The sequence below is a fragment of the Trachemys scripta genome, chromosome 8 (genome assembly GCF_013100865.1).
Source record: "Trachemys scripta elegans isolate TJP31775 chromosome 8, CAS_Tse_1.0, whole genome shotgun sequence".
NCBI lineage: Eukaryota > Metazoa > Chordata > Testudines > Emydidae > Trachemys > Trachemys scripta.
Window position 1 is genome coordinate 44,590,768 of NC_048305.1, and position 15,795 is coordinate 44,606,562.

At 42.7% G+C, this 15,795-nt stretch overlaps 1 protein-coding gene across 1 annotated transcript in view; it reads right to left on the minus strand.

Annotated features, from left to right (window-relative positions):
- The window catches only part of PRDX6 (peroxiredoxin 6), a 30,874-nt gene that overhangs the window by 11,107 nt on the left and 3,972 nt on the right, over positions 1-15,795 (minus strand). Inside the window, exon 2 of the mRNA XM_034779389.1 lies at positions 9,613-9,769. Within this exon, the coding sequence (XP_034635280.1) occupies positions 9,613-9,769 (157 nt within the window). The remainder of the gene's footprint in view (positions 1-9,612; positions 9,770-15,795) is intronic.

Genomic DNA, 15,795 nt, shown 5'->3' on the forward strand with positions numbered 1-15,795 from the left:
TCCAACTACAGAAACAGTTTCTCCTCCCTTGGTGTTCACACCTCAACTGCTAGCAGAGCACCTCACCCTCCCTGATTGAACTAACCTCGTTATCTCCACACTGATATATACCTGCCTCTGGAGATTTCCATTACTTGCATCTGAAGAAGTGAGGTTCTTACCCACGAAAGCTTATGCTCCCAGTACTTCTGTTAGTCTCAAAGGTGCCACAGGACCCTCTGTTGCTTTTTTCATAGTAAAGAGATTGCACCACAGTACTTGAAGGAGGTGAATTGAACATTTGTTTTTGTTTTTTACAGTGCAAATATTTCTAATCAAAACTAAATATAAAGTGAAGACTGTGTTGTAACTGAAAATATATTTGAAAGTGTAGTAAACATCCAATTTAAAAAAAAATTGTATTCTACTATTGTTTAACAGCATGACTCATCTTTTTAATCGCTTGACAGCCCTAGTTTTAAGTAGTACAATGCAATATTAATCACTTACAATATGTGCTGAAAGACCCCATATTTGGGGCAGAGTTTTTGTACTGGAGCTCAGATAAAGGAGGCTCACTGATGATGGATGTGAATCATTCTGTACATGTGATTCCCTGGGCCTCACCTCTGATAATTAAAAAGGCCCATTACACACAGCTAGAGTCAAATTTAGACCTGGGGTAAGCAGGTACAACATATGCCGACGTCAGTAACAGTTGCACCACTTAGATCAAAGGTATGTTCGGCCCCTGTTCTTTAGTGGGTGGAACTTTGCTCTCTAGCTAAGGTTTAGATTCAGCAATGAGACCCAGAACAAGTTACCTGACTATCCTCAATACTGGCTGGCTAGGGTAAAAACCACCAAAGAGAGTACAGGCTATGTCAGATTCAAATGAAAAATGCAATGCACATTTGCTGGGGAAAAATTTACACCGTATCCACCCCACCCAGCATTAACCAAGTGGTCTACCCCATCACACTGGCAGAGAAACACACAATTTGATATGCTGTGGTTTTGGAACAGTGAAGAGATTATCTACAACCAGAAACGGTGAGATTGCACCACAACTGTCCAGTACTAATGTAGGACAAACCGGTTCCATGCCCTAAGCCAAACCTGGCCTAGTTAAAGAGTCCATTTTCTGAGCAGAAACACATTTTCTCAAGGGTTGAGTTTGGATCTGACCAGACTGTTAGTCTGTCAAGTCCTTTCCAAGTCCAATTTAAAAATGTATTTATACAGTTTGTGGTGACTTGCTTAGTATTTACACAGCATAGTAAGAGCAGAGCCACTGTGCCAATTAGAGTTTGTAGAACTGCAAAAAGTCTGAGGCAAACAGACCAGGTTTTCCCAGAACAGCAGCTCTCTTGCTACCAGCACTGAACTACTTCTCCCGTTGACATAGGCGTCTCCCACACAATATCATGATGTACCATCAGCATAGCAGGCCATTTATACCCTAGTAAGCGGCAGGGCAGAAAGACTAAGGGCAGGACAGTCTGGCTTGGGAGGAACAGGAAGGGCAGAGATGCCACTTGTTAATAGTAGTGACTGCTGGGCAAAGCTTTTCTAGTGAAGTAGGCATTTGTTTCTCAGTGGCCAGTGCACTGGTCCCTATGTGAATGCTGATCCTTTGGTTATGTGTGTCACAGCCAACTCTTTATAGCCATAAACCTAATGTGGTGATAATTTCTCAAGGATACTTTAAATTTGTTTGTTGTTACCACTCAACTCCTAATGTGTCAAAAAAAAAGTCTCTGTATAGTCTCTTTATGCTACTCTCTAAGACTTCTACAATTCCCATAGCATGGCAAAATATTTTATACCAGATATTGGCAACCTTTGGCACGCGGTCCGCCAGGGTAAGCACGCTGGCGGGCCGGGCCAGTTTGTTTACCTGCTACATCCGCAGGTTCGGCCAATTGTGGCTCCCATTGGCCGCGGTTCACCACTCCAGGCCAATGGGGGCTGCAGGAAGTGGTGCCGGCCAAGGGATGTGCTGGCCGGCGCTTCCCGCCAGCTCCATTGGCCTGGAGTGGCGAACCACGGCCAGTGGGAGCCACGATCAGCCGAACCTGTGGATGCTGCAGGTAAACAAACCAACCCGGCTCGCCAGGGTGCTTACGATTAGACAGATGTCTTGTTACTACTATTTATATCTTGTATAGAACTAAGCTGTGAGCTTTTGGGGGCTGAAATAGTCTTTATCTCCCCTCCAGCCTCCTTGCTAGAGCTGTGTGAATAAACTGGGTTTGGGTTTTTTTGGTTTGGTGGCCCAACAAAGGTGGAGAACTGTTTTGGTTTCACCCAAAACAAAATACAAGTTGCTTTTTGGATGAACTAAAGTTAAAAAAAATCAAGTTTGACCAGAATCTAACATTTTGTTTCACACACACTGTTCCATTTGACATTTTTATTTTTAAATATAAACTAAAATTAAAACAAACAAACAAAAACACAACAACTTTTCCCTCCAACAGAAACAACTCAGCAAATTAAACACCAATTTGTGAAATGTTTCTGTTGGCCTGAATCTGTGTTTTTTGTCTGAAGGATTTCACCCAGCTCTACTCCTAGCACATTTCTGTTTTACTGCACCCACAACAACTGTTCAGTGGTCCTTACCTAAAAGGTCTGCATAGGCTCAGTTTCAGTTTACCCTGAACTCCTCCTGCTGCATATCGATGGAGATGATCGGAGCACCAAGGTGACTAACCCAGCTGACTTGCTTGTTGGGTGTAAGATCCGTTTTGATAGCCAGGCAGGAGGCGAGAGTGCAACCCAGGAGTCCACACCGCCTTTCTGGAGATTTCAGGAGGTGGTGCAGGGCACAGCATTGGGAGTCTGAGACCTGGGCTCTATTCCCAGGTCTCACACAAGTCACTTAACCTCTCTGGGCTTCAGTTTCCCCAGGTATGAAATAGGTATGTTTGCCCAACACTCCACAGCTTGAGAGCTATTGGTGAAGTAGGTGGTCTACACTAACACCAGTTTCATAGAGGGTGAGCGCACTGTCTCTGCTCAGGGCTAATCTCCAGCCAAAACCTTTCAGATAAACTCATGAGGAATGACTGAGCTGTTTTCTAGGCTGAGGCAGTGATGTATGCCACAGTCCATGGATGGCTCTTTGAACTCCACCACTGGTGTGCATCTACTGAATGGGATTTGTGATTTATACCCATGACATTTCAGTGAGGTTCCTGCCTGTCACCGGGCTCCAACAGATTAAGATATAAGCAGGTCATAAGATTTCCTTATGATCTCTAGCAAGTCAGAGCTCAGAATACGAAAGCAGCCAACATGCTAGCTTTCTGAATCCACACTAAGGGCTGTATGAGCCTCCGGATGTTAGAAGAAGTTAGTCTTTGTAAATAAACCTGGATGTATTTGGCAGCTCACAGTCATCCTGTGATCAACAATGTGATGCGGCTATAAAAAAGGCTAATGCAGTCCTAGGATGCATCAGGCGAGCTATTTCCACTAGAGACAGGGAAATGTTAGTATCATTATACAAAGCACTGTTAATACCTCATCTGGAATACTGTGTGTAGTTCTGGTCTCCCATGTTTAAGAAAGATGAATTCAAACTTGAACAGGTGCAGAGAAGTACTACTAACATGATCTGAGGAATGGAAAACCTATCTTGTGAGAGGAGACTCAAAGAGCTTGGCTTATTCAGCCTAACCAAACAAAGGGTGAGGGGAGATACGATTGCTCTCTATAAATACATCAGAGGGATAAATACCAGGGAGGGAGAGGAATTATTTAAGTTAAGCACCAATGTGGACACAAGAACAGATGGACATAAATGGTCTTTCAAAAAGTTAAAGGCTTGAATCAGACAAAGGTTTCTAACCATCAGAGAAGGGAAGTTCTAGAAGAGCCTTCCAAGGAAAGCAGTGGGGGCAGAAAACCTTTAGTCTTTTCTTTGATAAGCAAAGTAGACTGAACTTCAAAACTCATTAAAAAGCACGTTTTCCAGACCTGAAATCACTCGTGGCTCTTTTCTAAACCTTGTCCAATATTTCCACATCTTTTTTGAAGTGTTGATACTAGCACTGTGCACAATATTCCAGTAATGGTCTCACTATAGTCCAATACAGACTTAATACCACATCCCTACTTACACTCTTTTTCCAAATTGCACAGCTAAGGATAATGTCAGCTTTCTTGACCAGGCACCACATTGGGAGTGCACGTTCAGGTGGTTATCAAGTCACCTGGTTGAGACAGTCTACAATGGCATGTGGCCCATCTGCAGCTGCTAGTAGCATATATCCCCAACAGCCAGTGATGGGACACTAGATGGAGAGAGCTCTGAGTTACTACGGAGAATTCTTTCCTAGGTGGCTGGCTGGTGCCCACATGCTCAGGGTCTAACAAATTGCCATATTTGGGGTCAGAAAGGAATTTCCCCCAGGTCAGATTGGCAGAGATCCTGGGGTTTTTTCGCCTTCCTCTGCAGCATGGGGCACAGGTCACTTGCAGGTTTAAACTAGAGTAACTTGTGGATTCTTTGTAACTTGAAGTCTTTAAACCATGATTTGAGAACTTCAGTAACTCAGCCAGAGATTAGGGGTCTGTTACAGGAGTGGGTGAGGTGCTGTGGCCTGCAATGTGCAGGAGGTCAGATTAGATGATCATGATGATCCCTTCTGACCTTCAAGCCTATCAGTCTAATCAGAGTGCTGCTCTATAAAGGGATCTAGAAAGCTCACTGAACAGACTGTTCAATCCAGAGCAAGAGTTTCTGGATTTGGAGACTGGCTGGGTGCCTAAACCAAGTCCTAACTTTCCTCTTTCATACCCACTCATCACGAGAGTCATCAGGAAGGTACTGGCTGTGCTAGTCCCTGTTTGGTGTTGTGCTGTCAGTCACTTTTAGGACTGGATTATTCTCTTTTAATTAAAGGACTGTGCTTTTCTGAACCATTGTAAATCCCCAGCCACCTCATGAAATTCTGTACGAAAAAGTGAACTGGCTCCATGGGAAGTCTTGAGGGTAAAGTGCACAACTGCCAGTTTCTCCAGTTTATTTTTAGCAGCAAAGTCCTGAGATCCAAGGAGACTCCATAGCACGGTGTCATGTACAGTGAGCGGTTTAGTGGATAAAGACATGGCTTTCTGGACTTTCATCTAAGTCTACAAGGCACTTGGCAGGAGTCCAGAAAAAGCGTCAAGAAAATGATTTGATGGCTGCAGTCCAGTCTAGCAGGGGCAACCTCCTGCATTACAACTTTCACTGTGTTCGTCATTCAGAGAGCAAGGGCTAATTTGACAATAAATGCACCGGCTCGCCTGGAAAGACGTCTCACCCATTTCTAGATCTGGGCAGTCCATCACTAACGTAGTGAACCAATAAAGGAAGCTGCTAGATGGATTCATAGGCATGCAGCATTATCCTGCATCATTCCACAAAGCTTCAAAGCACAATAGTCTCTCCATCAAAACTAAAAACCAAAATTAAACTCCACTACAGCCATCTCTACCCTTTTGATATAGGTAAATATTATTGTTTCTATTACAGCCCCTGAAATGCATCCTGTTTAGAGCTGCTGACATTTCCCAGAAATAATTCTACTGTGATATTTTTCCTTTCCTCACCTGTTTATTGAAAAAGATTATTAGCATGATGATTTGTTTTGAGAGATCTGCTCCAGAAGGAGTCAGTCTTTTTCATGCAAATACCCCTAAATGAGAGTAAAACAAACAGGAAAAGCAGCACAGAAGCAGCAATATCCAAGTCAGAACCATCTCTAAACAGTTCACAGAGGTTCCAAATTCTTTTAAGTGACCCATGAGATACATAACTCTGGATCAACCATGTATCTTCATTCAGAAAAGCTGGGTCCAGAGGAAGAATCCACAGGATTTAGTTATGACTTCTGAGAAGTCAAGTCATTCCAGTCTCTCCCCTACTGCCACAGAGCTTCATAAAAAGTAACTGCAATCTGCACCCTTCAATGCAGTGCAACAATCCAAGACTCTTTCAGCTCCCCTATAAACTGGTATTTCCCTGTGTCCAAGTTAAAATAAGCAGGTGTCACTGAAGTGACTGGCAGTAGGCTTTTCTCACCTGAAGAATCTGAGGATAGTTGGACTGAGACAGCAATGAAAAACAAGACCATAGATGCCTGCTAAGGTAATAGTAGCATCAGATGTTGGTGATCACTGCAGTGATCATTTAGCTTGGGGAGTCGGGGCGGAAGAGAAATGAAGATCTCACTTTCTGAAAGCTATTTGTCACTTGCTTATATCAGCAGAATATTAAATACTGAAATTTTCCTTCTGATCTCTTAATTGAAAGATGAAAATATTTTTTTACTCTGACTGCATATAAAGAATACTACAGCTTGTGAGGAGGCAGGCAAGTTATAACCTGACTGATGCCACTGACATTATAATACTAGCAGAACTAGCTCCGTTGGTACAAGAGGGAAACTTCAAATTGCTATACAGTAAGTGTCCTTTTTTATATATGCAGAAGTGAACCATAATTTGTATACCTTCAGCACCTCTTCTCCAGTTATCACAAAGCTCTTCATAAGCATTAATGAATTCACATGGGGCTGGACAGGACCGTGAAAAGTCATCAAGTCCAGCCCTGTGTGCTGTGGCAAGACCAAGTAAACCTAGACCATCCCTGATAGGTGTTTGTCCAACCGGTGTTTGTCCAACCGGTGTTTGTCCAACCAGTTCTTAAAAGCCTCCAATGATGGGGATTCCACTGCCTCCCTTGGAAGCCTATTTCAGAGCTTAACTTAAGGGCTGTTATAAAGAGGATGGTGAGCAATTGTCCTCCAAATCCACTGAAGGTAGGACAAGCAGTAATGGGCTTAATCTGCAGCAAGGGAGATTTCGGTCAGATATCAGGAAACACTTCCTAACTCTAAGGATAACTCAGTATTGGAACAGGTTACCAAGGGAGGTTGTGGAATCTCCATCGATGGAGGTTCTTAAGAACAGGTTGGACAAACACCTGTCAGGGAGTCTCTAGGTTTACTCGGTCCTGCCTCAGTGCAGGGGGGCTGGAATAAATGACTTCTTGAGGTCCCATGCAGCCCGACACGGCTATGGTTAATCCAAAGAGAAGTTTGCTGGACAACAGTGGCACAGATTGAGAAAACTTACTCTTTAGAAAAGTTATGCTCCTTCTCTAATCCCCTTTTTGTTTGATCCAGTTATGAAAGAAGCTGCAATTTAAAGGGCAATCCTTACTTCATAGGCCTCAGTCTAGGATTTCATGCAGATTGCCTTTGTCCAGATGGACAATGACCAGTTTCATCTGCACATCAGGGTTTGCTATCTCTTGCCATTAAAGCTCTCTGCTGTGTTCAACAACTGAGCAGGGGTCTCTTGGGGCTTTGCTCCTGGCTTGTTGCTTACAGAAGAGTTTAATTGTGATCACCCCAGTTCAGTGCTCTGGGTCTCCAGCATTACCCTAATCACTTCTCTAGTTCTCCTGGGATCTATCCTGGCATTTCAACAGTTTAATGACTAGAGGGACATAGACATGTGGATTGTCTCCAGTATCAAATGTATAAAGATGATTCCAAAACAATCAATCAGTTGTCTTTGCTTCTGGTAAGAACAGCCTTCCATACTTTGTACGTTAGATGCTGATAAAGAGCTGTAACCCACTGGAGCACTCCAGTGGTGTTTTATCATCTCTCCCTCTCTAATACTGCAGCAGGATTCTCTTCAACTTACTTCAAAAGCTCACAGTCCCAGTGTGACCCTGTACTCTCAAACTCATATTGACTAACTGGTGAAGGTGTCATGCCATTGTCAGAGTCAGATGCTGTTTATGATTCACACCATCCCTACCAGGATGCTGAGACTGAGCAGTCGGATTCAAATCCTAGTTCATTTTCCTTTTAGGAACCATTTTGAAGCCTAATCTCTAGTTTCCAGTGGAAGCTTGTGCACATTAAACAGACATTTCAAAGTTTTCTATAATGCTGTACGTCTATAGGGCACTTCTACAGTGAGACTATCTCCCAGCTCATGACAATTGGCAATGTTTGCTAGAGCCACCCATGAATAGAACAGCAGTAATTGCTGGAGACCAATATTCAGTTGTATTGGTAGAACTCTGTGGGGATAGAGGACTGGAAGAGCTGGGGTTATTGCAAGTCAGGATTGAAATGCATTCACAAGAGCTCAGAGGAGAAGTTATTCATAGATTTTAAGGCAAGGATTATGATCTTAATCTGACCCTCCTGCATAACAGGCCATAGACTTTCACATAGTAATTCCTGCCTCAGGCATGTAACTTCTGATTGAACTAGAACAGATCTCTCAGAAAGGAGACATCCAATCTTGATTTAAGATTTCAAGTGATACAGAAGCTACCACATCCCTCGGTAAATTGTTCCAATAGTTCACTAGCCTCACTCAAACATTTGCACTTTATTTCTAGTCTGAACTTGTCTGGCTTCCCACTTCCAGATACAGAATTGTGTTCTGCCTTGTCTTGTGGATTAGAGTCCTCTCTTATATAAACCTTCTCTGCTTGTAGGGACTTCCAGAAGATGACCAAAGCTCCTTTAGTCTTCTCTTTGATAAGCTAAGTAGATTGAACTTCAAAGCTCACTAAAAAGCACGTTTTCCAGACCTGAAATCACTCGTGGCTCTTTTCTAAACCCTGTCCAATATTTCCACATCTTTTTTGAAGTGTTGATACTAGCACTGTGCACAATATTCCAGTAATGGTCTCACTATAGTCCAATACAGACTTAATACCACATCCCTACTCACACTCATTTTCCAACTTGCACAGCTAAGGATAATGTCAGCTCTCTTGACCAGGCACCACATTGGGAGTGCATGGTCGTGGTTGATAACCACCTGAACCTTTTCTCAGTCTATCCCACAGGTCTCAGTGATTGCTGACTGTTCTCTGAGGGCATTATTTGGTTCCCATATACATTAGGAAACTCCCTCCTGTCTAACTCCTAGTTTGAAGTAATTTTATGCCGTAAGAATGATTAGGATGCCATGAACACTGGACTATGCCAAGACTGATTAAGGCAGCATTAAAGAAGTGACTAATATAAAGCCATACTCCAGACTCATTTCCATATGGTGGAGGCAGAGCCTTGGCTTCAAAGTATAACAATCAACCATTTGAAGAACGAAAAGAAAACGTGAGGGATAGACAGGTCAGAGCTGAGCCAGCCGAGTCATATCCTCTAATAAAATTACAAATATCTGCACTCAGATCAAAATACTGAGCCCACTGATCAGGTGTGGGAGAGAGTCAAAACCAACCAACCAAAAAACTACAAGCAGCAAAGATTTCTGAGACCCAGAACCTGGGGTGGAGGTAGAGTAGTGATGAAAAGGTGTAGCCTGGCCAATTGTTTAACTACACTGACAGTTTGTTCTTAATGTTCAAGAGACCAAATTTAGCCACATTTATTGTATTGTATACACATACCTATTAATGTGGTGTATACTACACCTCCATATGTATTGGCGAACGAGAGTATGTCTGTCAGTCAATGGCTTTATTCCATTAGTGTGCTTATGTTACAAAGCAAGACCAACCCTTCTGCATGCTAATAATACAGGCAGTTATCCGGGGCTCCCTCCCTCCCTGCTGCCACCTCTTCATCCCCAGCATACCTTACTCCAGGCGAGATGGTCACTGACATCATCAATAGAGAGGGCTATCATTTTAACATTGCGCTTTCTGAACTCAGGGGCCAGCTTTGCTGCTCGACCCAGCTCAGTGGTGCAGACTGGAGTGAAGTCACGGGGATGAGAGAAGAGGATGCCCCATCTGAAAGGGAACAGAATGGAAGACAACAACAGAATGAGCCCAGATTCTGATTAGGAATCTGTTAGACACACAGAGAAATACCCAGCTGCAGATGGTATTTTAAGCTTGCTAGCCTCAGGAATTAAATGTGCTGTTCATCTCCTCATCAGGTGAGCACGGAATTCTTTTAAGAGATCCTCCTTGTGTCTCCGTCATTGTAAGAGGCTGAGGTGAAGCAAATCTTGCAGAATGAGCCTTCAGGCTTTTAGAACTCTTCTCCCCAATCCTCACTATTCATTCTCATCTCCCTGTTTTGCCTCTCCACATTACCTTAATGATGCCCACAATTCACATGTCACTGTGTCAAAAGATAATACGGTAACTAAAAAACTTTAAAGTGATTTGTCTCCAGTGGCTGCCACCTCCGCTCCCATCCTCCAGGACAAATATTGCTGCATTTCTTTGTCAAGTAGAATCACCACAGAGTTAATGCCAGTGTATACAGTATACACTAGCCCTTTTTAGTGCCACTGGAACAAGACTCTGCTACTAAGTCTCCTGAATTAACATCCTGAAAGGGTCACTGATATTTTACAACCTCAATTACCACCTTATATGCAGTTTTCATCTAGGTCATCACTTCTAGATGGGGACACCCCTTCAAAATAAGGTGATGGTCTTGTCCTGGCCTGGCCTGGTTTGTTATATTGAACCTCAGAATATTAGTAGTTAGCAGCTGATGTGCTGTAATAGCCCTAGGTTCTGGTGTGATAAATAATACCTAGCTCTTATATAGTGCTTTTTATCAGTAGATATTAAAGTGCTTTATAAAGGTTGTCAGTATTCCTGAACCTCTTTTATAAACTGAGGCATGCAGAGGGGACAGGTGAGCATGGGCAAGTCATATCAGGTCAGTGGCAGAGTTGAAGGGGAGTGGGGAATCTCCTGCATCACAGTCTAGTGCTCTATCCACCAGGCCACATCAACTCCCCATTGATGAGCTGGGGAAGGACAGTTTAAAAAAAAAAAAAATGGGGAAACAGCCCACATAAGCACAATTACAAAGAGTCTTCACAGATGAAGAAATTTCTATAAGTATGACTCAATACTTAAAAACGAAGAAGTGAACATTTCTTAGAACACTTTTAGCTAGGTAAATGGTATCTCAATAACAGCTAAAAGTGACAGGAGCTCATGCCGTGAGCTCATTAGTAATCCCAACACCAAGTATATCTCAGAAAAATCCTGACCCAAAATACGTACAGTACTTGCCACACAGCATTTTTTTTTTTACTTGACCCACAGTAAACATGAAACATATTAGTCCACACTAGCCTGTGCAGCCTCCATCTTATTTGATCTGCAACAGCAGTGTTTACCCAGGGACAAAACAAGTTACAATTTAGCTCATGTAGATCTGAATTAGTGTATTTAACATGGTTGTTAATGGGTTGGCACCTTTTTATTACAGTATATTATCTAGTGAAAACTACGCAGCTAACTTGTAACACCACTGAAATATAAAAACAAACTGTTGAGTAGAGATAAGGCAGAAAATCTGCCAAGTTTGGCTACTATATACTTGTCAATTTTCAAAATACACCATGGGGAGCAACATAAAATTGGAAGTAACTCCCAATTGCACTTCCTTTTAGGGTCAGGGGGTAGCCGTGTTAGTCTGTATCTACAAAAACAACAAGGAGTCTGGTGGCAACTTAAAGACTAACAGTTATTTGGGCATAAGCTTTCGTGAGTAAAAACCTCACTTCTTCGGATGCATAGAGTGAAAGTTACAGATGCAGGCATTATATACCGACACATGGAGAGCAGGGAGTTACTTCACAAGTGGAGAACCAGTGTTGACAGGGCCAATTCAATCAGGGTGGATAGTCCACTCCCAATAATAGATGGGGAGGTGTCAATTCCAGGAGAGGAAAAGCTGCTTCTGTAATGAGCCAGCCACTCCCAGTCCCTATTCAAGCCCAGATTAATGGTGTTGAATTTGCAAATGAATTTTAGTTCTGCTGTTTCTCTCTGAAGTCTGTTTCTGAAGTTTTTTTGTTCAATGATAGTGACTTTTAAATTTGTAATAGAATGACCAGGGAGATTGAAGTGTTCACTTACTGGCTTGTGTATGTTACCATTCCTGATGTCCGATTTGTGTCCATTTATTCTTTTGCGGAGGGACTGTCCGGTTTGGCCAATGTACATGGCAGAGGGGCATTGCTGGCACATGATGGCATATATGACATTAGTGGATGTGCAGGTGAATGAGCCCCTGATGGTGTGGCTGATGTGGTTGGGTCCTCTGGGGGCTGTATGTGATGGCCAGTGGTGATATAACTGAATTTGCTCCAACCCCTCAGACAGAGACAAACACCTACAAGATCTTTATCAAGCATTCGTAAAACTACAATACCCACCTGGGGAAGTGAGGAAACAGATTGACAGAGCAAGACGGGTACCCAGAAATCACCTACTACAGGACAGGCCCAACAAGGACAATAACAGAACACCACTGGCCATCACATACAGCCCCCAGCTAAAACCTCTCCAGCGCATTATCCACGATCTACAACCTATCCTGGAAAATGATCCCTCACTCTCACAGACCTTGGGAGGCAGGCCAGTCCTCGCTTACAGCCAACCCCCCAACCTGAAGCAAATACTCACCAGCAACTACACACCACACCACAGAAACACCAACCCAGGAACCTATCCCTGTAGCAAACCTCGTCGCCTACTCTGTCCCCATATCTACTCTGGCAACAGCATCAGAGGACCCAACCACATCAGCCACACCATCAGGGGCTCATTCACCTGCACATCCACTAATGTCACATATGCCATCATGTGCCAGCAGTGCTCACTTTATTTTTGATTAAAAGTATTTGCACTGTAAAAAAAAAAATAGTATTTTTCAATTCACCTAATACAAGTACTGTAGTGCAATAACTTTATCATGAAAGTGCAACTTACAAATGTAGAATTATGTACAAAAAACTGCACTCAAACAATGTAAAATTTTAGAGCCTACAAGTCCACTCAGTCCTACTTCTTTTTCAGCCAATCACTCAGACAAACAAGTTTGTTTACATTTGCAGGAGATAATGCTGCCTGCTTCTTATTTACGTCACTTGAAAGTGAGAATAGGTGTACTCATGGTACTGTTGTAGCCGGCGTTGCAAGATATTTACGTGCCAGATGCGCTAAAGATTCATATGTCCCTTCATGCTTCAACCACCATTCCAGGTGACATGTGTCCATGCAGATGAGGGGTTCTGCTCAATAACGATCCAGAGCAATGCTGACTGACGCATGTTCATTTTCATCATCATGAGTCAGATGCCACCAGCAGAAGGTTGATTTTCTTTTTTGGTGGTTTGGGTTCTGTAGTTTCCGCATCAGAGTGTTTCTCTTTTAAGACTTCTGAAAGCATGTTCCACGCCTCGTCCCTCTCAGATTCTTAAATCTTGGGTTGAGTGCTGTAGCTATCTTTAGAAATTTCACATTGCTACTTTCTTTGTGTTTTGTCAAATCTGCAGTGAAAGTGTTCGTAAAATGAACAGATATATATGGCAGAATGCAGGTAAAACACAGAACTTAATTAATGCATTTTTTTAAATGAACATCATCAGCATGGAAGCATGTCCTCTGGAATGATGGCCGAAGCATGAAGGGGCATACAAACGTTTAGCCTATCTGGCACGTAAATATCTTGCAATGCCAGCTACAAAAGTGCCATTCAAATGCCTGTTCTCACTTTGTGGTGACACTGTAAATAAGGAGAGGGGCAGCATTATCTTCTGTAAATGTAAACAAACTTGTTTATCTTAGCAATTGTCTGAACAAGAAGTAAGACTGAGTGGACTTGTAGGCTCTGAAGTTTTACATTGTTTTGTTTTTGAGTTTTTATGTAACAAAAATAAATCTACATTTGTAAGTTGCACTTTCATGACAAAGATTGCACTACAGTACCTGTATGAGGTGAACTGAAAAATACTATTTCTTATTTATCATTTTACAGTGCAAATATTTATAATAAAAATATATACATTTTGATTTCAATTACAACATAGAACACAATATACATGAAAATGTAGAAAAACAGCCAAATTAATTTTTGAGTTAATCGCGTGAGTTAACTGCAATTAATCGACAGCCCTACTTCCTTTGCTTATTTAGCTGACTGAGTGGTGCAGAATGAACTACGCTCAAATAGTTTGTAGTTCAGTACACATACTTGCAAAGGTCAAATGCTGAACTGGGTGTACAGAGGGTAACAGGCTGAGGATTATGAAAACCCATGACTGTGCTTAGAAACCTAGCAATGGATTTTGAAGAGTGGTGCACTTACAGGAATCTGATTTTATGGACATTCCCTTCTCTGGCACACACACAGACAAGCTGGGGCTCCTGGCCAGTGTCTTGACCCTCAATAACTATTTTTTTTTAAAAATAGAGGGATTTTTAGATTCAACTGCATCCAAAAGTCACCATCCTAAACAGCCAAAGGAGGCCAGTATACTTACTGCTTCTGCTGCCACAGCAAACCTCAGTCTGTTCCATCCCCAAGTTCAGACAAAGGCCAGGTAAATTATTCTGATATGCAAATGTGAACCCTAGTCCCAGACGGATCTGGATTTTTTTAAATTAACTCCCCCCACTACTTTGCACATAAACTTTGTGTGCTTCATTTCCACCAGCACCGCCTACCTATAACATGGGATAATGGTCTTATCCCTCCTTTGTAGAGTGCTTTGAAATATACTAAGCATTGCTAAGATAAGTATAATTTATAGATTGGGCTTGGAATGGAATCAATTCACTCCACCATTGCTAATCTTGGCATAAAAACTGCAACCCAAGTTTACAGAAAACTTTGCACCTCAACGATGCCTTCCATGCAAGGATCTCAAATCGCTTGTCTACACTTGAAATGCTACATCAATACAGCTGTGCTGCTGTAGCACTTCAGTGTAGACACTACCTCCGTAGACATAGGTAATCCACCTCCCCAAGAGGCAGTAGCTAGGTCAACAGAAGAATTCTTTCAACAACCTAGTGCTGTCTACCTGGGGATTTCGGTCGGTGTAACACCACCGCTCAGGGGTGTAGATTTCTCACACCGTTGACCGATGTAGTTAAACCAACCTAATATTCTAGTATAGACTAGGCCAAAATACTGCAAATACAATAATGAACTGAGATCATATCGCTAAGAGGGAGCACCCATGTCACAGATAAGGAAACTGAGGCTCTGGGAAGTCAAGTCACAGGAAGGGTACGATAGACGAGAACCCAGTTTGATCCCCAGTATCCTGTTATGAGTGCTAGAGCAGTGGTGCCTAATCTGTGACCCTGTAGGGCAACTGTGATAAGCAGAACATGTGTTTCATTATGAATGGAAAGCAAATACCCTTAGCTGTGCCCTGAGGCCTCTGCATCATCAGTCCTGCTGCTACCTGAGGGAAATGGGTGCAGGAGCAGTGCCAGGAACATTCCCATAATCCTGTCCCTCCCGTTGGCTGTCTGCTGCCCTTTTGAAATAATATATTTGGCCCTCAGGTGGCAAGCTTTGGGCACTATGGTGACAGACTGTTTCCTCATGGCATACATGAACACAGACCATTTCAAAACCATCCCCTTCTGCAGGGCTGAGTTTTGTGCTGCCATCAGACTCCACTAAGGGCCCAGCAGCAGTCCAGTGACACTCATGATCACAGGTTTCAGAGTAGCAGCCGTGTTAATCTGTATCCGCAAAAAGAACAGGAGTACTTGTGGCACCTTAGAGACTAACAGATTTATTAGAGCATAAGCTTTCGTGGACTACAGCCCACTTCTTCGGATGCATATAGAATGGAACATATATTGAGGAGATATATATACACACATACAGAGAGCATAAACAGGTGGGAGTCATGATCACAGTGGCTTCTCCAGCTCAAATCAAGTCACGTAATGGTGGCACTGCCCCAGCACGGAGATTTCAGCTTTTTACTATCCTTACTTCCTTCACTACCAAATCTAACACGTTTCCTTCCATT